The following is a 27,981-nucleotide window of genomic DNA, read 5'->3' as shown; positions in this document are numbered from 1 at the left end:
TTGCACTTTCTACAACTGAAGTAGAGTATATTACAGCAACAGAGGCTTCCAAAGAGATGTTGTGGATGAAGCGCTTTATACAGGAGATTGGTTTCAAGCAACAAAGATATGTGATATACTACGACATTCAGAGTACTATTTATAGTAAGAATGTTACATTTCATTCTAGAACGAAGCGCAAAGATGTGAGGTATCATTGGATGAGATATGCTTTGAATGATTAATTATTTGAGCGAGAGAAGATACATACTGATCATAATGGATCCAATAAATTAACGAAGAATCTACTAAGAGAGAAGCTTAAGTTTTGTCGTTCCACCGCGGGAATGACAAACTCCTCTAGAAAGTGAAATAGGAGGAGGTTTGTTGGTTTATTTTACCTATTAGTGAAAGCCCAAATAAGGCCTATTACTTGGGCTTATTAGGTTTTGTTTATTAAACCAGAAAAAAAAAATAGCAGCCGTCGAGGATAATGCAACACACAGACCAAAAGACTAAAAAGGCAATGAAGAAAAATTAGAGAAAATTCTTCTCCATACAGCAATGTTTTTCAACCATTTAAGGATCGATCCATGGTCCGATAGAGTTGAAATTTTGACAGTATGTTCTTGACACGAGGGTTTTCAATCTGGACGATGGAGATTTTGTTTGGAGCTACCTACAGTTAGATACCAAGGGTAATTGGTTGCCACTTCAAGTGAGATGTTTCTAATTTTATTCTTTATTATAATTTCCGTTTGCTGCCGATATTGCTAATCTTGAGTTATTCACTGTGTACCTCTAGTTGTGACTAGAGAGACCTTGTTTGTACCCATTATTGATTATAGTGGAGATTTTGACTTCGGTGCGTGGTTTTTTACTCCTCATATTGAGGAGATTTTTCCACGTTAAAATTGTTTGTGTCTTTACTTGATTATTATTGTTGTTTTTAGTTGATTAGTATTTTATTAGATTTAGACAGAATGGGATACTTGATCCAAAGGATATAGTGTTTATCCCAACATTTCGAGCCCGACGACCACCTTCGATGTAACTCTAGTGAACAACTCTAACGACCACTTTTGCACAAGCAACTTCGACGACCACCTTAGCGCGGCCAACCCTGACGACCAACTCCGGGTTCTGACAATCAAGCCTAGGCTCCGGCAGTCACCTTCGATGCAACTCTGACAAAAGCCATCTTCGATAATCCACTCGAATGACGACCACCTCTATCAACCAACACTAACATTCACCTTAGAAGACCAACTCCAACGAAGACCACCTCTAAGGAACCTTTAATGACACCCCTAATTTTTGCGAATATGTAAATAAACCCTTAATAAACAACCCTACTTTTTGTGCATGTTCAACTCATACGTTCTACAACCGTTAAAGTATATTAGTGTTGTTGGTTATATAAATAATAGTATTTTGTCTACGTTAAATGCAATATTCCAATCTAATTAGTTCCAGACCTTTGAAGGTTGTTGTAATATGTTTGATTTTAATTTTATTTGCATTTAAATTCATTCTAATTTAACTATAGTTTGTTATCTTACTTGTAGGGCTTAAACTAATTATAGAATCCTTCCTATAATTGGTTTGATGTTTTAAGTTTGGAGTATACTTTTTATGTTCTAAATTTTGTTTAATTGTTGGGGAACAATTTATCATGTATCGAGTGCTATTCATTGTTATGCATTCTTTTACATGTACATAGACATTTTTGTAGATATTATTATTTCATCTGTAAGTGGTAGATTAGATTTAACCATAAAAACTAATCATAAAAAATGTTTGAACAAAAAAGGGTTTGCAAAAATTGAGTTTGCACAAAAAAATAAATTATTTCATTGTATTAGTGTAAAATGTAAAGAATCAAACGTTTGCACAAAAAAGGAAAAAAATCAGTAACCATCAAAATTGAAATTCATGTTTCACAAATGGGCAAAAAACAAGATAAGAATCAATCCTATTTAGTTTTTTTTTTTTTTTAGTTAACATTTATGGTTCTGAGTTAAAATAATTGAGGATTAAGAATCGAGGATTAGGAATTAGAGAAAATGTTCATTTTATTGGAATGTGACTTGTCTTTGGAGATGTAGATAAAATTGTATGCAACTGAGTGTTCAAATTATGTGGTGAAAATATGTTACATTTTTCAAGAAGAAAAAATAAATTGTTATTCAATGTTTAAGCTTTTAATTTACATGATTGAAATGATTAAGTAGTTGTGAAAATTTTTTCATTTGTTTGAAATATGTTTGGTGTTTAAGAATGGAAAAAATATATATATTATGAAATTGAATGTTCAAAATTTGTGTTTAGTATATATTTACTTCGTAGAAATTTGTTATATTATAAGAATCGGTTTTTTATTATTTTTTATTTTTTAAAAAAGAATTCACGATTTTGATATTTTAAATAAGAAAAGTGGAATTCTAAATGTTTGTTAATAAACTTCTTCCAACGTGGGTTGAGTATTTTGAGGGCCCACTATCATTACCCATGATAGAGTAATAAAGAAAAGAAAAGTGGAATTTCGAATTTTTACTAATCAACTTGTACGGTGAACTAAGTAATTAACTTTTATTTCTAGGGACATAAGAGTCCAAAAAAAAAACAGTGCTCATTTTTAATACATTATATATTACACAAAAGATGATAGAGGTTGAATAGATCAAAGATATGTTACACATAAATTTTAAAATTCATGAATATATTAGATACAAAATGAAAAGTTTAAGAATCTATTAAGGATCTATTGTACATGAAGTTGAAAATTTAAAAACTTAAACACTTTTTAAATGTAGAAACACAAAATACACAAATTTAAATGTTGATCAAAGTATCTTTTTGGTTATTTGGGTTTTACTCAATTTAATTCAATTACTCGTGTTAAATTTTAGTTCTTATATTTTCAATAAATCTTAAATTTAGTAATTCAAACTAATAAATTAGGTTAAAAATCACTTTTAGTCCTTAAATTTTCATAAAGTAATAATTTAGTTCCTAAACTTTGGTTTATAACGATTTAGTTTCTAAACTTTCAATTTAGTAACAATTTAGTCCCTATACTTTAGTATGTAACAACTTAGCCCTTGTACTTTCAAATTTGTAACAATTTAGTCCCTAAGGTAGAAATTAGAGTTTAAGATTTCTTGCATAAATAAATCGATAAACTAATTAGAGACTCGATATTTTTTATAATACAAAGTATTCATCATAAAATAATAAAAATTGACATATAATTTTGATAAATTTATTTGCATTAGGGACTAAATTATTACATAATAAAGTTTATAGACTAAATTATTACATAATTGAAAAAAAAATCATCACAAACCAAAGTTGATGGACTAAATTATTACTTTCTTAAAAGTTCAGGGACCAAAAGTGTTTTATAACCTAAATAATAATCTACATGTTTCAAATTTTACTAATATGAATAATTTTCAAGAACTTTTATTGGAAAGACTCACCGGTTAAAAAAAATGTTTTAGAAAAATCAACTATAAACTAATAGTTGGAACTAGGGTTGAATCTCTACAGGGTCAGGTTCTCACCCCGCCCCGATTTGACCGAAGATGGGATCAAATTGGGGATAAAAAATGGGTCCCCATCCGGAATATTTAAAATTGGAATATAAATACCAAAATTTAATTGATTTTAAATATTAATTAATTAAAAATAAAAATATAAACAAGAATTTTTTTTCTCATGGGACCCAATTCTCGAAAAGGGATTTTTCGACCCCGATCCTAACTCCCAAAAAGGGGAATGAAATGGAGACGTGGTTTATAAATCCTCACGGGAAAGGGAATCGGGAGTATATCCCTGGTCCCGATCCCGTCCCGCCCCGTTGCGAACCGTAGTTGGACTAAACGATCAAAATTTATCAAATTTCAAAAGATGGGACAAGATTGTACTTTCATCAAAAAAAAAAAAAAAAAAAGTTTGTATCATATTTATATACTTGAATTTAGCGTCCCTATCATTAAATGGTAATTAATACTTTGAAATGTCTAAAATCGTAAATCACATAATAACACGTGGCAACATGCAAAAGGCTGTCCTACGTCATTACGGAACTCCCATTTTTCAAATTTATTGCCGTGCAGATTTCTAGGTTCTTCAGAAAACGCAAATACAAATCATTCTTCTCCTTCTTTTCCTCTTACCTTCATTCAACAATTCCGTTTTCTCCGGCGAATTCCTCCGCATTCCGATCGAAACTCGCCGGCAAAATTTACGTCTCTCCAGCACCGTGAGGAATTCTCTGTGAGTCCATCGATCTCCACCGCTTATCCGCCATGACGCCTGAATAGTAAGCGCGAATTCTTTGCCTCTAATCATTGTTCGTTTTTAAATTAATTTCAATACACTTCTCGGAACTTGCGTGTTTTTTTTTTTTTTTTTTTTTTTTTTTTGTTATTTTTGTTTAGAATTATCCTAGATCTGGTACGTGGTTGCTTAATCTTAATTTCGCCTTCTTCTTCTTAAATTTTCTTTTAATAATCTGGTAAGCCTGAGTATATATGATTCGTCGGGCTCTTGTGGCGATTTTTCGGTATAGATCCTTGTGATTGGAATCAGATCCACGCGATTCGATCAATTTCGGTCATCGGTGCTAAATTGCGTCTGATTCTTTGACAGCGTTTGCTGATAAACAATGAGTTCTCGATCCTTATGTTAAAGCAACATTTCATCGTCGAACAAATTTTCCTCAAAAAATATATAAAGAGATGTAATTCCATAGTTTTTGGAATAGTTTAGTTAGGTGTCTTGTCTTGTAAATTTTGCCGAAATTAATACAGGTCAAAACTTATTTATGTTCTGTACCTGTTTTACTTTCTATAACTAGCGGCTATTTTGTTTGGTTGGTATGGAATAAAGTCTTGCGCTGTACGCTCTTTGGCGTCAGTTGGTCCTTGGCGTCAAAGATGGGAAAACAATGAATAATTTGTTTGAAAATAGAAAAAATTATAACAGGTTGATCTGCTAGGCTGAGTTTTCATAGAGAAGGATAGATGGTAGAATATGATTGCTTGTTGTATATACAAAGTGTTTTGGTTCATGTCGATGTTCTATTTCATTAAGAAATTTTACATTTAAATATTTAGTGGGCATCATCTGCATCGTTCTTGTTTCAATTTTTCAATCAATATATTTGCTTAAGATATGTTTTAGATTATTTATGAGAATGCTGTACAATATTTCAATAACGTTATCTATAATTGCACTTCATATATTTCTCCAGCTCTAAGCGATATTTATTTCTTTCCTGCAGTGATTATTTGTTTAAGCTCCTGCTTATTGGAGATTCTGGTGTTGGAAAATCATGTCTCCTTCTGAGGTTTGCAGTAAGTGCTCAACGATTCTACAACTTTCTGTTTGTGATTCACAGTTTTTTTTTTTTTCTTCTCTGGCTCTGAACTATGCTGTCAAATTCACAAGTATTAATTAATTTCAATAGCTAATTTTGATTCACTATCTCCAGTTTCCAACTTCTATCACATGTCAGGTGGTTTGGGTGTGAACTCTATATTGTTGCATACTTGTAGTTGTACCAAGAATTACTACCTTATGTGTGCTGTAGCCTTATGCAGTTTTGTGTGTGTGTGTGGAATTTGTTGCTAAACAGCACGTGAATGTTATTAGGTGCTGATATTCATTGGTATCTAATGCTGTACGTAGATTATTGGATTTATTGTAGGAATTACTTTTCATTTTCTATTTTCTTGCTCAACAGGACGATTCATATCTGGATAGCTACATTAGCACCATCGGGGTTGACTTTGTAAGTTTTGATTTCCCACTCTTCTGGTATTTACGAGGATTGCTTTAAAGAAATCCGTTGTTCTAATACATATTGTGTTTTCTTTCTTTTAGAAAATCCGCACAGTGGAGCTCGATGGGAAGACTATAAAGCTCCAAATAGTAAGTTTAATATCTCCGATTCTCCTAGTTGGCTTATTATGTAGGTAGTATCTTTTGTCTAAATATTGGCGTTGACCATATGAAATAAACATTTTATTACCGTATGTTTAGGATTAGAGGTCTTAACCACGTGTCTTCCAGTAAAGGTGGCTGATATGAAGCGTTTATTTTATGTATTAACAAAATAGACTTTCGTTTGAAGTAATTATGAAAGCCGCATGCCGCATGTGTAGTTTTCTTTATGCTTTTAGTTGACAGCACATTAATGCCTTTGTACTCTTTTATTTTATAAATTTGTATGGAAGTAACCAACTATTTACTTTACCTTTGAGACGTGATGGTGTCCTCTTCCTAATAACACCTTGGTTAAACCCTAAGAAAGAACAAGTTCGTAAAACATTTCTAAGATAGAGGATGATATTGTTCTAGATGTAATCATCTAGGTCAAACTTGACAAATTCTCTTGTCCCTGAAAGGACACCTTCGGTTTTTTTTTATTGATAAATTTACCTCATCTCTGTTTACCATCCAGCGGAGAGTAAACATACACTGAAGTAGGACACTAACTTGGTCTTAAGAAAAGTCTATCCTGAAATTTCTACTTATGGAATCCATCCTCCAAATTCTGCCTGTTATTATACTGTTGGAAAGAAGACTTGACAAACTTTTGCTTACAATGTGCAGTGGGATACTGCTGGCCAAGAACGTTTTAGAACAATAACGAGCAGCTACTACCGCGGTGCTCATGGCATTATTGTAAGAGCCACATACTTTCTAAACCTCCTTGTGTGTATAAAACTTGATCTCGGGGTTAGTTGTGCATGATAATTATTCTGAATCTTGTTGACTCTTGGCAGGTTGTTTATGATGTCACAGACCAAGACAGTTTCAATAATGTCAAGCAGTGGTTAAATGAAATTGATCGTTATGCAAGTGAAAACGTGAATAAGCTTCTTGTGGGCAACAAGTCTGACCTGACGGCGAACAAAGTCGTGTCCTATGAGACAGCAAAGGTATCATCATTTTCTTTCGGATTCATTCTTTACATGAAGTTTTTTGCCTTTTGGCCCTGAAAAAGGCTTAGCGAAGTGAGACTTTATGTTTTCTTTTCTAGGCGTTTGCGGATGAAATTGGGATTCCCTTTATGGAAACAAGTGCTAAAAGTGCCATGAACGTTGAACAGGCTTTCATGGCCATGGCTGCTGAAATCAAGAATAGGTAAGTTTACTTTGGACTTCTTGGATGATATAATATTAAATTTATCTTCACTCATAAGATTAAGCTTTTGGGTCAATTAGTGTAATTTAAGATGGTATCAGAGCAGATGGTCTAGGTCCTATGTTCAAATCCCTGCAATGTTGATTTCCATTCATTGAGTCTTCTGCATATTTCAAGCCCACCAGTGAGGGAGAGTGGTAGATGATATATTATTAAATTTGCCTTTACACATAAGTTTAAGCTTTTGGGTCAATTGGTGATTTAAGAATCCTAATAATAAGGATTCCCACCATTCTAATATGTGGTCCAAATGTTCAATAGACACGCGGATGTGTGGTTCGTGGGATGGATTTCTAAAAAACCTGCATCTTTTTCAAATCATGAAAACTACAAATCAAACATAGATTACACAAACTTAAGTTTTGATAATCCAACTCGTATTATCCGAAGCCTTTCAATCTCAAACTCAAGCATCCCATACGTTTTTTTAGGGAACCTTGTCTGAGGAATATGTTGAGGTGTGTAAATAGGGAGAAATTATTGGAAGCTAGAACAATGTGGCTGGCCAAAACGTTGGAGGTTTGAGAGAATCACAAACTATATCTCGAACCTTTATTGAACGGTTATAAGGGGACAATACAGATATCAATTCGGTATCTTTAACATTATTACGTGACAAAATATCTGACTTTTGTCTCGAAGTAAACAACCTGGAAAGCTGGTGCCTGGTATGTTCTCTGACCTGTGAAATGGGATTATTTTGCAGGATGGCAACTCAACCGATGAACAATGCGCGGCCGCCAACTGTGCAAATTCGAGGACAGCCTGTGAACCAAAAGTCTGGTTGTTGCTCATCTTAGATCTCTATGATTAGCACTGTACTGGTATGGTCTGATTGGTCCTTCACATGTAAAACTCTTTTCTTCTAAAGCTTTGTTTTGTTTTGTGTCCTTCTCTCCACCATTCACTTTGTTGGTCAGCACTTTGTTTAAAATTCCCATTCTTTTCCATGTATTTGATTCTGATAACACGAAGGAAAAAAAACCATCTGTACAAATTAGGAAAAAAATATTATTTGGTGAATAGCACTATTTGCTCTTTTATCTTCCAATTCCTTCATGTCATTCCGCCTGGTGGAATTCATCAAGATCTAAACATTACCTAATTTTAATGTTATACGTGGGGTATAGCCTCTATGCCTTTCAAGGGAAAGAGATCTATTTTTTTTTTAAGGAAAAAGTTTGTCACATGACAAATTGTGATTGTTGACTTTTAAGTAGGTTGTAAAAAGATGGGTACAATTCAGGACGCACCCATGTAATTTTCATTCTATAATGCAGATTTGTTGGACTAAATCATTTCCATGACTTTTGATAGGGTCTAATTAGACAAAGTGATAGTTGAATTAATGTTGGAGTAGAAAGTTGCTATTTCAACTTTTTTAAGGCTAAATTTGGCCTAACTTTTCATTCAAAAGATACTTCAATTATTCAAAGTTACAATATTATTCTTTACTCTTCATCAGTGTTTCAAAGCTAATCTTGGAGTAGAAAAATTGTTGGGATGTTGAACAAGAAGTCAATGTGTACGAGTGTTATACTTTCTAGCTTAATTCTAGTCACCGTCGTTTTTATATTAAGAGTAGCTCCTGAACTTTTATGAAAGGTCAAGAGTAAAATTGCAACTTTTGATAGGATTAGAGTATTTTTTAAACAAGTGGTGAACTTCAAGGGTTTTTTTAATAATTTTAATTTTGTAATTTAAGGGTGTTTAGATTACATTTTGAAGTATTTAATTTAAAAAAATAAGTCATTTTGAAAGAAATTAGAGGGTTTGGTAACCACTCAAAATAGCTTTTGAGTGTATTTTAATCAATTTTTATCAAAAATGTTTAAATAAAAATGAATTTTTTGAACAATATTTTTTTCCTAGGTCAATTTAAATGGTCTTAGTCTTTCCTTTAATATATGATTGTAGTTCTTCTATGGTTTTATTTAATAGATAATTAACCTTCAGAAACTAACCTAATACAATAATCAATATGTATTCGTTAATCGTATCAATAGCTACTTTAGAACTTTAGAAGGGATATTTGTATGTTACGGCTCCAGAATATTTTAGTTTATGCTCTAGGCAATCTACATAAGTTGAGAACGAATACTACGGTTTTGAAATTTAGCGATGAGAACTATAATTAATAAATATTTAGGTCTCATTTAATAATTATTTTATTTTTTAAAATTTTTGTTTGCTTTCTTATCATTTTTATTAAAAATAAAAACAAATTTTTAAAAACTATATATATGTCTATATAGATTTTCGTGAAACATTATTAGAATATAATTTATAAACTAATTTTCAAAGTTCCAAATGGTTATCCAACAAATCAAATTTCTTCAACAAAATAGAAATGGAGAAGAAATATGGAGAACCCAAAACGTTCGGATTGGGTTGTACTATTAATTCATTTGGGTTGGTTTGTTTTCAATTAAATGAAAATTTTATGTGTTGGATTGGTTTATGGATTCACAAAAAATAACCCGAACCAACTTGTACTCATTATTAATAATAAAAAGTATGTTTTCTTTTACTTCCAATCCAATTATATATATTTATTTATTTATTTTAATTTCACTTAATTTCATGATTTTTTTTAGATTATTTATTATCCACCAAGAATTTAAAATAGTTTTTTCACACTATGGAAATAAATTTTTTGTAATATAATTAAAACTAATTTGTTAATCTTATTTCAATACGTGAAAATAATTAACCAAATTCTTTTACATTTTAACATGTTGCTTATTTTTAAAACAATATTTTAAATAATTATCCGAGTAACCCGAACCAACCCAACATTTTCAGGGTTGGGTTGGGTTGGATTCATTATTTAATGAGGCTTATCTAGGTTGAAAAAATTTACAATCCGAACAATTGGTTATGTCTAAAAAGTGTTTCAACTCAATCCAAACCAATCCACAAACACCCCTATTGGGAAATCGTGTACTCGGGAGTTAAATGGTTGGAGATGCTTCAATATAGAATAACAATTTATAATCTAGTATCAAGTATGTCGGTATCAAATGTTGTCAGGTTTTATTTTATAATTTGTTTTTATTTATTTATTTTTTAGAATATATTTTCTAGGTTTACGCCACCTTTATCTAAGGTGAAACATGACCCATCAATGTAATTTAACAAGTGGAGTGCATTTGATTACATGTGTTGTTATTTACCTGTGTTTTGTAATGAATTGTGGGGTCTATCTTCAAATCTGTAATCAAAACACACAATCTAATTAAGGAACGAAAGGTGCTCAAGTGAAAGGTGCTCAAGTTATCGTTATCTTTATTGTTGGGGTCAAACGATAACTATAACAGTAAATATGACACATTCATGATTTTAGGTAAAGATGATCAAAATCAATACAATTATGTGATTGAAGTCCATTGCAATTGATTCATTAATTGAATCATATTATAATTACACCCATTTTTATAAGCGGAAACCAATTTACCCATAATTTTACCTAATATATGAGTTTATATGTTATAAATTTGAAGCAAGCGATGCAATATGTTCTTTAGGGAGGTTATTGGGCAAACATTTTTTCAAAAGTTCGATCTAATAAAACAAACCTAAAAGTTAATGTTGCGTTTGGCTAGAAATCTATAAACCAACAGTTAGAAACAAATGATTCCGAATAATCGATAATATTTTATATTTCGAGTGTTTTCGAATGTGTTTAGTAATAATATCAAATTTGGACGGTGAATTCCAATTTTAAAAATATATTATTTTACAATATTATTCAATATATAATATTTTATATATTAAATTCCTCTAATTTAACAAAGAAAGAAAGAAAGAATAAATTTACGATATACGAATCCCAATGACCCAACTTAAATGGATATGATAGCTGTTCGCACGAGATTTCAAGAGAAATTTATTTCGTGGAATTTGAACTTTGTATTTATATTAATTTTGTGAAAAGTGAGTACAATCTCCAAAATAAACTATAGTCTTTAAGTTGAGGGCTTGTTGATCTCCTTGGAGGATCGACTATAGTCTTTAAGTTGGGGGCTTGTTGAGTTTCGACTTGATCTTCTTGGATGATCAACCATCAACCTTGTTGATCTTCTTGGATGATCATCGACCTTTTGATTCTCTCGGTTGGGTGGATGTGCTTGACTTGAAGATCTTGCTTGTACTTCATGCTTGTATTTATAGGCTCTCTTATGGGCTTCATGGGCTTGGGCCTGGTTAGCCCATGGGTTTGATTTAGAAATGTCAAATTCAACCTATTTTTTTTAGCTTAGTTGGATTTTGACCTGAATGAGTGATAAAACCACGTGGCGTCATCAAAATTTATCTTCAACTTCGATTCGGACATATGTCAATTTCTAATTGGACCCAAATTTAATGATTTAAAATTTCGTCATTAATTTAATAAATGTCGTGACAACTTGTGATTGGTCCAAAATTTCTCATTCAAAATAGCTTTTTTATGGCCTAACATTCTTGTCAATACGTTATACTCATTCAATTTTAAATTGTAATCTCCCAAAAAAAACTTCATGAGCCTAAGAAAAACATAAAAAATCAATGATAATCGGAAAAGTCAGTCTTATTTGATTACATTTAATGTTGTTTACTTGTGTTCCGTACCCGTACTGATATCCATGTCCACTTCCAAATCGGTAATAAAAAATACAAATTGATTAACGAGCAGATGATACTCAATTTAACCATGTTTGAAAATTACGTCGACGTTATCATTACGATTACCGTTACTATTACTGTTACAGCATGAAAATTATGAATTTGTCACAATTACTATCACATTTACTGTTTTTGAATGACCCTAAACGGTAACAATGATTGTGACAAATAAGTAAACATGATAAAAAAAATAATTCAATTACGTTTGCGATCGTAGCTGATTACGACGACACCAATTTTCATTACGGATTGGGTAAACGTGCCCATATATCAAAGGTTTTATGTTTTGATGTAAGTCGCGAGGATTTTCGCTCCAAATAATTTTAGCTGAATCCATTTTGATGCAATGAAATTAAAAACATAAAATATAATCAAGCAATTGACTACTGACAAACCAGGCTAAAAAAGAAACAGAAATCACTGCCTTAAAAATTTATATAAAAAAAAAAAAAAAAAAAAAAAAAAAAAAAAAAAAAAAGAATCTTGTTCATTTTTTGAGACAATATAACTGCTATAATTTGGTCAGCCCTTGTAACATCATCATCATCCTCAATGTGCAATGGTTCAAAAAATTCAATAACTTACCAGTAATCACCACATGAGCAAAATCCATTTCTAAAATGATGAAACCTCGTAGTATCTCTCACAATAATCTCCCTTTTCTCAATGGCTGATATGAACTTGATTGCTCTGTGACAATCCCCACAGACTCTCAAGTTTTTGAAAACTCGAATCGGCGTCCCGGGTGCCATTTTTATCAATCCAAAAGCAATTGCCAGTTTCTCACTATGAAACAGCAGTAGCTTCTCTTTATGCTCTTCTTCTACATCATGGAGTGCAAATTCAAGGTCTGGAGCATACCCTGCCAGCTTCATTTTCGCATCTAACTCATTTAGTTTCTTGTGTATGGAAGTCAGTTCTGGATGAACTCTATCACCTGATCTGAATTCATGAGTTACACTCTTTATCTCAATCCAACTGTAACCTGGTATTTTAACTACATTGTGTTCTTTCATCATCTTCCTCACTTTAGCCACTTGATCCCATTTGTTTGTCACTGCGTAGATATTCGCAAGCTGAACGTATCCGGTTGCACTCGTGGGATCGAGGTCTAACAAGTTCCTGGCTGCAAATTCTGCCAGTTCCAAGTTTTTGTGGATTCTACAAGCGCCCAAGAGGGTTCCAAAGATTGCAGCATGAGGCTTGAATGGCATCTCATTGATCAAACCTACAGCTTCTTTTAACCGACCAGCTCGACCGAGAAGGTCAACAACACATGTGTAGTGGTCTGGTTTTGCTTCGATTCCAAACTCCTTCATAGACTTGAAATATCGAACCCCGAGATCAACAAATCCGGCGTGGTTACAGGCCAATATGACCGCAACAAATGTGATCCAATCTGGTTTCATTGCACCATTTCTCATCTTGTCAAATAAATGAAGAGCTTTTTGACCTGCACCGTGTTGAGCATAACCTGAAATCATGGCATTCCATGTAATCACATCCTTTTGCGGCATCTCCAGAAACAATTTCCAGGCACTATCCAGATCTCCACACTTACAGTACATGCTAATCAATGAAGTACAGGCAGTTGTATCTTTGGATAGCGGAGATTTACTCACTAATTGATGTATTTGCCTTCCCATAGGCAAAGCAGACAAGTTGCTACATCCAAGAAGAACACTGCTCAAACTCGAAGGATTCGGTCTTACCCGAGATTCAATCATTGCCTTGAAAAGTTTGAGACCATCCTCTGCGCGACAATTCTCAACATAACCTGCTATCATAGAGTTCCATGTGACCAAATTCCTCGTGACCATCCTATGAAATATCCTTTCAGCTAACTCCACCTTCCCAAACTTCATGTACCCGGTCAGCATTGCAGTTTCTACAACCACACTCTTCATAAGCGCATTCTTATACAGCTTCTCAGCTGCCTCCAAATCTCCATGTTCCACATATCCAGAAATCATAGCACTCCACGAGACACCATTCTTCTCCGGCATTACCGAAAACAAATCGAACGCTTCTCGCATTTGCCCATTCTGAGCAAACCCAGATATCAATGTATTCCAAGAGGCAATATCCTTGATAGGCATTCTGTTAAAGAAAGTCAAAGCAGCCTCAACACCACAATTTCTCAAATAACAAACCAACATAATGTTATAAGATACAGAATCTGGTTCAGGAATTTTATCAAACAGTTCGTGGGCTTCCTTCATTTTCCCAGCCACCTTCGTATATCCCGAAAGCATTGAATTCCAAGTAACTGTGGTTCTAACAGGCATTTTGTCAAACATCTTACGGGCAGACTCTAAATGCCCAGATCTTACAAAGCTGGCGATTGTTTTATTAAACGAAACAACATCAGAAGTAGTGTCAACATGAAGTTGGGGGATCATGTTATTGGGGGAAACCAAATGGGTTCTTCGTGGCGGGTGGATGGAAGAAGCGATGGAAGACGATTCTTGATTGGAATCAACATGAAGGTTCTGGAAATGAGATTCGATTGAAACAAAATGGCGGAATAAAGATGGGGGAAACTGGGCGTATGCCCTTGAGTTTCTAAGATTGATGATCATTTGTCATAGTTGAAACGGTAAGTGGATAGTACCATTTACCGAGCTTAGTTTAAAGCTTCTATATGGTCGATCATGGCAGATGCTGAAGGTTCATCAAAATGAACAGCACATCTCTTTAGAGAGAGACCAAGACGAACACAACAAAGAGGAAAAAAAGGAAAAAAGTTTGAACGTGGTAAAATTTTAACGTCTTTTGATCCAAGTTTAAAATGTGGATGTGCACGAAAATATGGAACTCTTAATTTTAAGAAATTTTTGAAGAAAATATTGATAAAACGTTGATTTTGATGGATTTATGTAAAAAAAAAAAGTATAAAAATAAAAAATTAATTTAAATTAGTAAATAATAATTTTATGTTTTTTAAACAAGTAAACATGTTGATTTCGAAGGATATTTGAGAGTCATTACGGCCTAAGCATCTTGTGGTACCTTGGGCTAACCTCCTTTAGTATTTGGAATCGGTTACAAACTCGTAATTGTGTTAGATTGTAGTGTTCTGATATCTAGGGTTGGCAAAATTCTCCGCGAGGTCGGGTCCCCGCGGGTCCCGTCCGATCGGGACGGGGAATCCCCGGTTTGACCGAAAATGGGGTCAAATCGGGGAAGTTTTTCAAGGTTCCGTTCGAGGAGGGGCGGGGGAACGGGGATGGTATCCTCGCCCTAACCCGCGACCCCAATTTTATATAGTTATATTTTTAATATTTTATAAATATATATTTATAATATATAAATAACTTATTTATATGTATATTTATAATGTATACTATACATAGTGTTGTAAGCCCAATATTGATATATAAATTCTAAATTTAAGCCCAAAAGTCACCTAAACTTAAAAAATTAAAAGAAAATAAATGAGGACCGCGGGGATCTAATAGGGATTCCCCGTGGGGAATTAGTAGGGGAATGGGGCCCGCAGGGACCGTTTCCCCGACGAGGAATTCCCAGCCCCCATGCCTTCAAAGATGAAGGCGGGGATGGGGGAGTTTCCCCACGGGGCCGGGGACGGGGGACCCTCCCCCACCCACCCCAGCCCTGTTGCCAACCCTACTGATATCCCTAGTAACAGTGATCTATGTAGTGTTGGAGCGGAGTCTAGGAATAATTTATTCTTTGAGTGTTCTTTAAGAAAGGCTATGGGGTGAGACATACTTTTGTGAGATTGGTGTTCCCATTGGATATCGTATAGGATATACTTTGCGGGTTAGTGTTCCCATAGGATAATCGTATTGGAATGCGGAGCTTGATTGGAATTTGTTATTTTAGTAAAGGAATCAGCTGAGAGTTGCTTGTGTGTTTGTTATTTATCATGTTTGGCGCGAACGTGATAAACATGTTCCTAGTGCCCCTTTAAGTCCTTCTTAAGTAATTGTTAGATATTTTAAGTGAGATTTTATAAGTTGCTCTAAGAGTCAGAGGCTTTTACTGTGGAAGAATCAGGTGGCATTTTCTCCTTTGAATATATTTTTTTTAAATTGTGTGTAGTTTTGTTTCTTTTGGATAGGTTGCTTTGATGTTTTATTATATTATTTTTCTGGTTTGCTTGTGCCTTAACCTCATATTGTGAGGTCTCTCTCAAAAAAAGAAAAAAACTATTAATGATATTTTATCGCTTAATTATCATGTTTTTGTAGATTTTCTTATGATATAGTGAAAATATCGATGCTTTATATATATATATTATAGTTTTTTTTTTTTTTTTTTTTTGTAAATGATTAGAAAATTATATTAGTTGTCATCTTCTTTTTCTTTTTTCTAAGTATGGATTGTAACTTATGTGTATTTTTAATATATTGTAAGAATAAGATTTTAAAAATATATATATATATATATATATATATATATATATTATTGTCGCTGAATTTTGCAAATTTTTTGCCGAACTTAATCCATAGCTAATACGCAAACCGATACAACTTAATTTTTGTACAAAACTTGATTTTTTTAGAATTGATGATTTAATTTTTTTTAATTAAAGATTAAATTATAGAAAATATTTCATAACTATGAGTTACTCTGAAATGTTTCATTATAATCATTAAAATTATTTTCCAAGCGATCACTAAAATGACTTTTGTTGTTAAATTTATGAAAAAATACAAAAAAGTGTATGTTTCTATTTATATGTTGCTTATGTGAATAAAATTCAAATATATACAAATTCTTTGCCTATAAATTTAACATAACAAATTGGAGATGAGTTAGTTAAAGATTAAGGTTATGATAAAAAATCATAAGTAAAAATAAAACAAAACAAAAACAAAAAATTGAGACATGAGGTTGAAATGAGGAAAATGCATGACAACATATATTGTTTACAAATGTCATATCTTTGTTATTTTTCATGTATATGTAAAGATTTGTTCACATATGTATACATAACATTTGTGCCGATAATTTAAAAATCTATAGGGATTTTTTTAAAACAAACTAACTTCAATGGTTAAAATGGAACTTTTTCAAATTTCAAAATATTATTAAAGCCGAGTCCATAATTCGGGATTATTTTTTATAATGTAACCAGTAATATTCATGGATGAGTTCATGAAAATTAGACATAGAAAACTAATTGCAACATGCTTCTAAGGGCAAACCAATTTGATTACATCAAAAGTTTGTGATGAAATTTGCTATGAGGTGACAAATTTAGGGATAAAATTTAATTTTTCTCCGTTATAAAATAAAGGTTTAAAGATAAATTTGTTATGAGCTTCTTTTTTTTTTCCTCCTCTCTCTCTCTTCTTTCTCCCTTTTTACTAACAATTTAAGTCTGATTTGATAACTATTTCATACTTATTTTTTGTTTTTTAAAATTAAACATATTTTTTTCTCATTTTTTTATAATGATTTGCATTTTTCTTAAGTACAATTGTTGAATTCTTAGCCAAATTCCAAAAGCAAACATAAGTTTTTAAAAGCTAATTTTTTTTTAGTTTTCAAAGTTTGACTTGGTTTTTTAAACCATTAGTAAATAGTAGATAAGAGGGGAAGAAATTTGAAGGTGGAGTTAGTATCTTTAAGCTTAATTTTCAAAAATAAAATCCAAAAACCAAATGGGCCTTAGTTTTTTTTAACTCTAGTTGATAATAATAACAATTTAGTCTACGTTCAGGAAAATCTTACTGAGATTTAATAGAATTTCTTATCATTAAAATTAGTATAACTCAATTGGTATGGTACTTGATACAATTGACATGATACTTGTACTATCAACCTCGAGTTTAGATATTCAATCCTCCCACATATTTGTCCGAAAAAAAGGAATTTCTCACCTTTATAAATGAATAAATTTGATAGGACAATTCAAATTTTACGCAGTCAATGGACTTGAATGATATTATAAATAATATTTCAAACTCTATACATTAATGTTTATTTTCATCCATCATTTCAACATAGAAACTACCCAATCATTTTTTAATAACATTTTCAATGTTCAAGGATTAAATTAGAATTTTATTGGAATTTTCCATAAAGTGAGTGTTTTTATGCAATTTAATTAATAAAAAAATTATAAAAATAAAATAAGTTTTTGTTCAAAATATAAAAGAATTACAAAATGAAAATAAATTATTTTCTATAGAAATATTTCAAATACTTTTAGTACATTTTCAAACTTAAACGATTAAATTGAGGGGGGAAAGTTAGATATATCGAAAATGACAAAATAAAAAACAAAAAACAAAAAACAAAAATAAAGTTCCGTTGCCGGGACTTGAACCCGGGTCTTTCGGGTGAGAGCCGAATATCCTAACCAACTAGACTACAACGGATTACTGGTGATAGTATGAAGCAAAATCTAATTATTAATTAAATGGATATAGCCAATTAAATATAAAGTGATATATTTTTGGTAACTATTTCAATAAATCCTAACTGTGTAAAATCAATATGTCGTTATTATTATTATATAATTTCCAATTTTATGTTTTTTTAAATTTTTTTTTAAAAAATTAGTTTATAACCATAGATTTTAGTGTTATATCAATTTAAAATATAAACTAAAACTTGTATCAATTTAAACAGTTAACTTTGTAAATCTATCATTTTTTTTTAGACAATTATAAATCCCTCAATTGATTCAATTAAACTCAAAATTTTTTATGAGTTAACTAATTTAGACCCTTTGTTAAAATTACTATCGAAAATTATTATATATCAATTCTATTTGTTCATTTAGTTAGAATGGTTTTTAAATAAGTTTACATACTTATAAAGATGGATGCATTGAGAGGTTCAGAACTTTGTTATATACCTTTTAAGTATAGGAACAAAATAGAAACATATTGAAGGTCAATTACCTATCATGCATAAATCATTAAGTTTAAGGTTGTTTGACAACTATTTGGTTTTGTTTTTTGTTTTTTTGTTTTTTTTTTTAATTAGGCTTACACACATTATTTTTTAGAAAAATTGGAGAAAATAGCAAAATTTGGTGGTTCATTTGGACTTATGGCAAAATCAAGAAATAATAAGGTTTTCACAAATCGTGTGTCATTCACGTGAGGTCGACTTTTATAATACCGAATCTACCCCTAATATGGTCGACCAATTATATTGAATGCAGTGCAATTGCTATAGCGTGTATCAATTATGAATATAAATATAGTGTAAATAGGTAAGTGTCACTTCAATTTCCAAACGAACAGGATTAAAAAGTGGTGCATTTTTTATCAAGTTTAAAATTTGAATTGGCAGCTTTTTATCTGATTTGATTTGTGTAACCACTTTTTGAATTCATTCAAAATAAATCAATCTCGACTTTCTATATCTTCATTTTAATTTTAATTTATAGTAAATCTTCAAATTTTACATGATCTTATTAATTTTTTATATTTTAAATTCTTGTTAACATATTTAATTGCGACTGTGGTTTTGTTCCTTATTTTATAAATATTATCATCAAATAAAGTGTATATTTCATTCAAATTTCCTGTTTTTTCAAAACACGCGTGCGCGCACACACACACATATATGTATCATTTATCATCTTATTATATTATTATATCATTTTAAAATTTTTATATATACTTTGTTATCAATATCTCAACAAAAATCTGTCTTTTTGACAAACAAGTAAGTATTCGCTTCTGCAATCTTGTTATTTTTGCTATGGCAATCTTTTACAACGAATGCAGTGTAATTGTTGAAGTTCTAGTTATCAAATTATGACCTAATTGATTAAAAAAAATAATAACAAACAAGGTCACTTCTTGATTTTTTTCCTGAATTATATATGAATTTAGATTTTATCTAATTACTTTTCGAATTAATCACAATACACAAAAACTTCCTATTTTTCTCTCCAATTTGTATTCAAATTTATTTTTTTATTCTCAAATCTAATTTTGTTTAACTAACTTCTCTCTCCTTCTCAATCTCATATATATGATCATTGGTTTGGCAACCATTTCTTGAATTCTTTCGTCTTGGCTAACTTTCGATGGCCACCCTCGCCAGATCGTCGACCTTGGTCGCTCACACATATGTTCCCTACTTTTGTTTCTACTTTCAACATCGCTTTTGTTGGATTTTATGTCCTAAAACTCGTGGTTTGTAAACAATATAACTTATTCTGAAAATTCAATAAAGTTGTTATTGAATATATTTTTTTTAAGAAATCCAACAAACCAAAGTCCTTTGACTATTATATGAGTACTTGAACTTTATATGGAGACATACAGGTGGATCAGGTTCGAATAAATAGTCAAAATTATTATAGTATATGAATAAGGTTAGGTACCTTATTATGGTAACACTATTGGATGCGGCCTACTTTTTAGTTATTACAAAAAGTTGTAAAGTACTACATACGAAGTGATCCCAATTCATGCATGTTGTGACATGAGGAGTGGGGGTGTCTTGTGTAAATGAGTTTTGTGCAAGATTGGACCATGAAACTAGTTACTTTCACTTTATAACGTTGTTTACTGTTTAAGACTAACTATTTCAAAACGATAATCTAGGTAACTTACCTTAATCTTGAGCTAACTATGAACTCTTGTTTATTCGGGATTATCCTTTGATTTGTAAACAGTGAGAGTAGACCAACTGCTTCTGCTCAATAAGCTTACCATTTTGGTGATAAAACTGGATGAACAGCTAGAAACATAGGGTGCAAGAGGGAATTCACTCCTACCTAGTTAAGGTTAGTCGAGAGGTTGAGAGGTTGTTCCCTTCAAGTATTGATTCTGGGTCTTAAACAAGAGGCATCACCCTCTCATTGGCCCAAGAGAGATTCGATTGGTTGATTGGATCATAAATCAATGGTTCATCAGGGGATCAGTGGGACTTAAGGAACAAAAGGTAATTTTTAGGGTAAAATAGAGATTCGACCCAGCTGTTATTATGAGTAACCTGTGAAAGGTTAACTTACTAATCATGGTTATATCGAGTGGACATAATATATCTATAGTGAGGAGAGTTCACTATGGGCTTTAGTGGAATCACCCATTAGTTAACGAATGGGGGTTACTAATGAGTTTAGCCGATTAATCTCGGATCGTTGGAGCCCATGATCTGTAGGTCCGCGAGGTCCCCTACTAGTTCGTAAATGGATTAGCTCTAGAATAGTGTGACGAGTCAATTTGAAGTGTTCAAATTATAATTAAATGAATTTGGAGAAATAATATTTAAATATTATTTAAATATTTGGAGATAGAATTGTGTAAAAATTAATTTAATATTTGATATTAAATTAATTATAATTGTTTAAATTGTTTAAACAATTAGTTATTAATTAAGAAAATTAATTTTGTAACTTAATCCTGAGCGATGATCTAGGTAACTTATAATTATTTGAAAAACAATTAGTTATTCAAATAATTATAAGTTATTTGAAAAACAATTAGTTATTTCAAAGCGATGATCTAGGTAACTTACCTTGATCCTGAGCTAACTATGAACTCGTGTTTATTCGGGATTATCCTTTGATTTGCAAACAGTAAGAGTAGACCAACTGCTTCTGCTCAATAAGCTTACTATTTTGGTGATAAAACTGGATGAACAGCTGGAAACATAGGGTGCAAGAGGGAATTCACTCTTACCTAGTTAAGGTTAGTTGAGAGGTTGAGAGGTTGTTCCCTCCAAGTATTGATTATGGGTCTTAAACAAGAGACATCACCCTCTCATTGGCCCAAGAGGGATTCGATTGGTTGATTGGATCATAAATCAATAGTTCATTAGGGGATCAGTGGGACTTAAGGAACAAAAGGTAATTTTTAGGGTAAAATAGAGATTCGACCCAGTTGTTATTATGACTTACAAATCATGATTATATCGAGTGGACATAATATATCTACATTGAGGAGAGTTCACTATGGGCTTTAGTGGAATCACCCATTAGTTAACGAATGAGGGTTAGATCAGTCTAATGAGTTTAGCCGATTAATCTCGGATCGTTGGAGCCCATGATCTGTAGGTCCGCGAGGTCCCCTATTAGCTCGTAAATGGATTAGCTCTAGAATAGTGTGACGAGTCAATTTGAAGTGTTCAAATTATAATTAAATGAATTTGGGGAAATATTATTTAAATATTTGAAGATAGAATTGTGTAGAAATTAATTTAATATTTGATATTAAATTAATTATAATTATTTAAATTGTTTAAACAATTAGTTATTAATTAATTAAGAAAATTAATTTTTTAAAATTAATAATATTTTCAATTTTATTAGATAAAATTAAATTATGAATCAATTTTGATAAAATTGAAAAAGAAAAGAAAAACACAAAGTTGGAAAAATGTTTTTTCCATTGTCTTCATGTACTAGCTCACCAACAACCCACTTTAAATCTTCATTAACTCCAAGCATGAACTGCATCTCATGCAACAAATCTCTTTGCATGAATGTCTACAATATATTGAAGAGATTGAAGTGTTGTGAAGGTAATGCAACCAAACAAATTTTTGAGAAAAATTCGTGAGAGAAAAAGGTTGCTTTTCTGTTGGGTTACTGCTGTGAGTTTCTCCAAATTCCCCTAATTACAACTTATTTTGAGTCTCACTACTCAATCTTGAGCACCAAGAGGATAGTAGGGAAGATCTTGGGGTGGTCTACTACAAGATTCAGTGGAGATTTGTAACTGGTTTAAAGCTTAAAGGAAGTTCTTCAAAGGTATATCATGAAACCCATTTATTTATGTGGAAGCATGTTTTCTTTTGTGTCAGAATTAATGAATTAGAGTGCTTATGGATCCTGGTTTCTTTCACTCATTGGTACCTTCCAACAGTTTTTAACAATGACCTTTTGGTGTTGATAGTGTTTAAAGTTGGTTTTCAAGATCCTATGGACAAACTAGTCACATGGAATTAAGATGATCAACTAGTTTGGTGTCAAACGCAATCCCATTTCCAATAGTCACATCATCTTGAGATTGCAATTCCTTCAAATGTTTACTTGCCTACAACAATTTCATAGGTATAATCAACTTTGTTTTTTCTCACTTTGGAGAAGTCCATCCATGTGGACATCCATAAGTTTCTAACAACCCTTGGCGCCTGGTCGTCAACTTCCCTCACATACACATAAGTGTTGAAGACCATATTGGGTGATTTATTTGCTTTTAGAATGTTTAGATAGTGTGTATTTGAGGTTCTATAATGTTTATATAGAGTGTATTTATGGTATTCAAGTTGCTTTTAAAGCAGCGTATCTTTGCATTTTTATTTATACTTAAATTGGTTGTTTTTAGGGTAGTTTTATCATTTACTAATTAGTATATATATTTTTTGTAGACATTTATTTTGCTATTTTTACAAATGAAAATTTAAATTTTGTTATTTTATTGTCACTCCTAGTTTTACCCTCAATAATGTAGGCTGAAAAGTGAAGATCAAGACTCGATTCAAGCCTAAGCCCACCGAACCTAACACATTGTTTTGAATTTAATCGAGTTGACTACTTTTAATATCCATACCCATAACTTAATCCTTATGCTTGACTCATTGAATCGAAGTTTTGGAATTTGTTAGTGCACATCACTTTCTAATTTCAAGTTCTATTTTTCTTATTCGTTTCTCACACAATTTTATTTGATTTGTATCATACCATATTTAAATACACATATAAATTCTATGAAAATTTTCAAAAACAAACTCAAATTTTCAAATTTTTTCGGTTAGTTTTCAAAATGTTGATTGTTTTCTTAAAACATTTTAAAAAGTAAGTTATAAAGCAAGAAAACTAAAAGTAAAAGTAGTGACGGTAAACTTAAATTTCAAAAAGAGAGAGAGAATAAGATAGTTATCATATGAGATCAAAATAATTATTAAAGTGAGTATTTTTAAGACCAAAATGACCAATTCTACTAGATTATATGATAGATTGACCTAATAGTTGACACAAAATATTATTCGATTTGGCAATAAACGAAGTATTCTTTAGATGCCAAACAAATCAAGTGTAGAGGACAAGAGCGAAAAGGTGAGCAAGAAATAAAACCATATTGAAAATATGTAGGGGTTGGAGATTGAATCTTAGATTTTGAGATTAATAATAAAAGTTTATGACAGTCAAATTATATCATGTCAACAAAATCGATAATTAGAAAGTGAGCTAGAACTGGAATACAAGCTTAGAAAAAAAAATATCTAAAAACAAGGTTGATGACACCAAAAAATGATCAGAGGTTTGTTTTGAAGGCTAAAATATAATGAATTTATAGTGGGTTATAATTACACGCTATGTCTGTAATTATAAAGTACAAAGTCTAGCTAAATTGTTACACAAAATATATAGATTACATTTTATTCAATTTCAAATAAGTAGAGACTAAAGCTTATAAATATGAATTGAAAATTTATTGTTGGCCATCATTTGCAATAATATTTACCTAATCGATATTTACACATTAATTGTTACGCCAATTGACGATGTTATAAATAATACTATATATGATTTTTAAACTCTGCACAATGCTAATTTTCATCAATCATTTGGACAAAAAAAAAAGTTACTTTTTTAATAATAATTTAAAAAATTTAAAGCTTAAATTAACATATTTCAAAATCTATACCGATAAATTTGAAACATATCTTAAGAGTTTAAATAATATTCTACGTGATTTGACTAATAAAATAGTAATTCAAAATTTAGTATCATATTTGAAACATACACTAAACTATTTTATATAATCTAATTAATAACCAAACATGTATGAGAATATTTCTAATGCTTTTAGGACATTTTCAAATCGAGAATTTTTTAAAGTTTTAAGAGATATTTTAACTTAATTAATAAAAAAAAAAAATAGAAATATCATAAAGAGGGTATATTAAAAAAAATATAAAAAATTTCCGTTGCCGGGACTTGAACCCGGGTCTTTCGGGTGAGAGCCGAATATCCTGACCAACTAGACTACAACGGAAGCTTGGTTATGACTTGAAAACAAAATATAAAAGGAAAAACATTAAAATAAATATAAGCAGTGTAAAATCCAAAATACTGTTATACTAAATCCGAAGTAATAGTTTCAATTCTCCAACTTCATATATTAGATAAAGGTCCTAAATTTTCTTAAGTGAGTTAATTCATTAGTTAAGATTGCTTTTGAAAACCGTTCATATTGTTGATTTGATATCTAAATAAATTTACACGTATTTGAAGGTTGATGCATTGAGAGTTTATATAAAAGGTTTATTATATATTTCTAAAGTATAGGTACTGGGTTCAAGCCTACTTGATAATCATTTTGTTTTAAAATTAAGCATATGAATATTAATTCTTACTTTCATTAGTGGCCATAATTATGAGGGCGGATAAAAAGAATAGCAAATTTTAAAGTTTCATTTGAAAAAATGGCAAAAATATTTCAAAATTGTAAGAATAATAAAATGAATTTATATACCATAAACAAACCAAATCAAGTACAACGAGAATGCAAAGACACATTTCTTCAAAAACAACTCGAATACCACAAATACACTATGCTTAAACATTATAGAACCACAAATACACTATATCTAAACATTCTAAAAGTAAAATTAAAAATCACTCAATATGGTCGTTAATGCTTCCGATTGCTTATAAAACGCGTGTATGTGAGGGAAGCCAACAACCAAACAACGGGAGTCATTATAAACTTATGCATGTCCATAGTGATGGACTTCCTCCAAGGTGAGAAAGAGCAAAGTTGATTATACTACTGAAGTTGTTGTTGGGAAGTGAATATTTGAAAGAGTCGCAGCTTCATAACAATGCGACTATAGGAAATATGATTGCGTTTGACACCAAACCAGTTGTAGGAGGTCCATCGTCATCATTCCACGTGACCAGTTTGCCCATAGGATCTTGAAAGTAAACTTTAACACTCTCATCCCGAAACATCATTGTTGAAAACGATGTTCTGAGTAAAAACACAAACATGAAACATGTGTGCGAGCGATAAAGGTCGATGACCTGATGAGGGTGATCGTCAAAAGCTAACCAGGACAATGGAATTCAAGAAAGGGTTGCTAAACAAACGATTGCAAACATGAGATTGAAAAGGGAAAAAAAGATTTTGGGGAGCGACTAAGTGAAAAATAAGAAGAATATGAGATTTAGAGTTTTATATATATGCGTGTATTTTTTAAGTACAACAAGCCATTTTTATGTGTGTTTTTTTAAGTACAACAAACAATTTTTATGTGTTTCTATATGAAAAATTGAAAACACAAAAAATACGAAGAAAAAAAAGGATCAAACTAATTTGATAACAATAGGTATAAAATTAAAAAAAAAATATTTAGATGCAACTGAATTTGTAACAAACATTTAAACAAGTAGATAGTTAGATAAAATCAACTTTGGTAATAAAAGATAAAATTGAATACAATTTGGAGAGAAAAATTAGGAAGTTTTTGTTCATCGTGATTAATTCAAAAAGTATTTGTATAAAATCCAATTTGATAACAAAATATAAATTCAAATATAATTCGGAGGAGACAAATCAGAAAGGATAATCATTTATTTACAATTACACTATATTCATAATTTCATTTTCATTTAAAGTTTTAACAATTACACTGTATTTATATCTCTATCAACTACAGAACCTACGAATCCATAAAGAGAAAAACAACCAGAAGCCTAACTTGTCGTAGAAGCATAGAAAAAATAGCAAGGTTGCAAAAGTGAATATCTATTTTTTTTTTTTGTCAAAAAGACAAATTTATGGCATAATAATATAATAAGATGATAGTGAATGCAACATGATTAAAAAAATATAAAAAAATGATAAATTTTGAATGAAATATGCAGTTTGTTAGGTGATAATGTGTTTAAAGTAATGAGTAAAATCTTAATCGGAAGCAAATATATTAATTCGAATTAAAAAGAAAAGAAAAGAAAGACAATGTAAAATCTAAAGATCTAATATAAATTGCAAAATGGAGATATACATAAATTAGGGATTAATTCATTCTAAATATTTTCGAAAAGTGATTATAATAAATCAAATATGATATCAAACTATCGATTCAAAAATAAAATTGGGTGAAAACCAGCCCCCTTTATCTCTTGAATCAATTAGGTTGGAATTTGATAATCGACTCTTTTCATTTACACTGTATTTTTATTCACAACTGCTATACGATATAACATAGCAATTATGCTATATTCGAAAATGCTATTATTCGACCATACCAAGGGTAACTTTAGAATTATAAAAGTATTCGTCAAGTGAGCGGCATACATTTTGCCAAAATTACGATTATTTTCAACTTTTGACAAAAATCAAAAGGTCCCTCAAATTTTGCCATTTTCTTCAATTGAAAAGTGAATCTAGACTCGATTCAAGCTGAAGCCCAACAACCCTAAGACATTGTTTGGATTTTGGTTGTACCTACCTAACTTTCAATACTCACACCAATGAGTCCATGACTCAACTCTTACGCCTGACTCATTGAATCCAAATGTTGGAAGGTGCTAGTGCACATATCACAATCTAATTTAAAGTACTGTTTATTTATTAATTTAAATCATGCACCATTAAACTTGATTTATTGAATCAAAATCTTGGAACACGTTAACACACACATCAACGTTTAATTTCAAGTATTATTTTTTAAAATTATGTTTGTTATTTCACACATTTTTTTAATTAATTTTATAACGTTCTCTAAACACACATTTGAATTATAGGCAAAATTACAAAAACAAAATCAAGGTTTCAATATTCCTTCGTTGGTTTTCAAAAATCTACTTAGTTTTAAAATATTTTCAAAAGTAGATAATGAAGTAAGAAAATCAGAAGTAGTAGAGTAGTAGTAAAAGTAGTAGTGAATTTAACTTTTAAAAATAAAAAATAAAAAATAAAATAGTAAATGAAACCAAACTAATTATCAAATCAGCCTTTTGAAGACTAAAATGACATTTTGACACCTTCTAATGGATTATTTGATAAGAGCAAGAAAGTGAAAAAAAAAAGTAAGAATCAAAATAATATATTTTTTATTTAGGATATGTGAGGTAGAAAATTCAACCTAAGATCTCGAGGTTAACTGAACAAATTTATGACAGTCAAAGCCATTTCATATTTGGAAAAAAAAAAA

General features: G+C 31.0%; 2 protein-coding genes and 2 non-coding genes across 4 annotated transcripts; 1 reads left to right on the top strand and 3 right to left on the bottom strand.

The window, feature by feature from the left end:
- The first annotated feature begins 4,110 nt into the window (after window positions 1-4,110).
- Window positions 4,111-8,352, top strand: LOC120089762 (GTP-binding protein YPTM2-like). The gene is made up of 8 exons (XM_039047151.1): window positions 4,111-4,309; window positions 5,273-5,345; window positions 5,735-5,782; window positions 5,875-5,922; window positions 6,607-6,678; window positions 6,780-6,935; window positions 7,037-7,140; window positions 7,907-8,352. The coding sequence occupies exons 1-8, from the start codon at window positions 4,296-4,298 to the stop codon at window positions 7,998-8,000; spliced, it is 609 nt and encodes a 202-aa protein (XP_038903079.1). The 5' UTR covers window positions 4,111-4,295; the 3' UTR covers window positions 8,001-8,352.
- A 4,003-nt stretch (window positions 8,353-12,355) lies between these two features.
- LOC120090106 (pentatricopeptide repeat-containing protein At4g16835, mitochondrial) lies at window positions 12,356-14,650 on the bottom strand. The gene has a single exon (XM_039047619.1). It carries the CDS (start codon window positions 14,445-14,447, stop codon window positions 12,447-12,449), a length of 2,001 nt encoding a protein of 666 aa, XP_038903547.1. The 5' UTR covers window positions 14,448-14,650; the 3' UTR covers window positions 12,356-12,446.
- Window positions 14,651-18,148: 3,498 nt separating this feature from the next.
- Window positions 18,149-18,221, bottom strand: TRNAE-CUC. The gene has a single exon. It is a non-coding gene; the product is annotated as a tRNA-Glu (tRNA).
- Window positions 18,222-24,742: 6,521 nt separating this feature from the next.
- TRNAE-CUC lies at window positions 24,743-24,815 on the bottom strand. The gene has a single exon. It is a non-coding gene; the product is annotated as a tRNA-Glu (tRNA).
- Window positions 24,816-27,981: the final 3,166 nt, after the last annotated feature.

Source organism: Benincasa hispida, chromosome 11 (assembly GCF_009727055.1).
Source record: "Benincasa hispida cultivar B227 chromosome 11, ASM972705v1, whole genome shotgun sequence".
NCBI lineage: Eukaryota > Viridiplantae > Streptophyta > Magnoliopsida > Cucurbitales > Cucurbitaceae > Benincasa > Benincasa hispida.
This window is presented reverse-complemented; position numbering and strand designations above follow the sequence as displayed.

Excerpts from the sequence above, each read along its gene's own strand:
- LOC120089762 (XM_039047151.1), top strand. Across the intron at positions 6,936-7,036 it reads TGTCCTATGAGACAGCAAAG|GCGTTTGCGGATGAAATTGG; the intron begins GTATCATCATTT and ends TTTCTTTTCTAG. Across the intron at positions 7,141-7,906 it reads GCTGCTGAAATCAAGAATAG|GATGGCAACTCAACCGATGA; the intron begins GTAAGTTTACTT and ends ATTATTTTGCAG.
- LOC120090106 (XM_039047619.1), bottom strand. The coding sequence starts at position 14,447 with ATGATCATCAATCTTAGAAACTCAAGGGCATACGCCCAGTTTCCCCCA.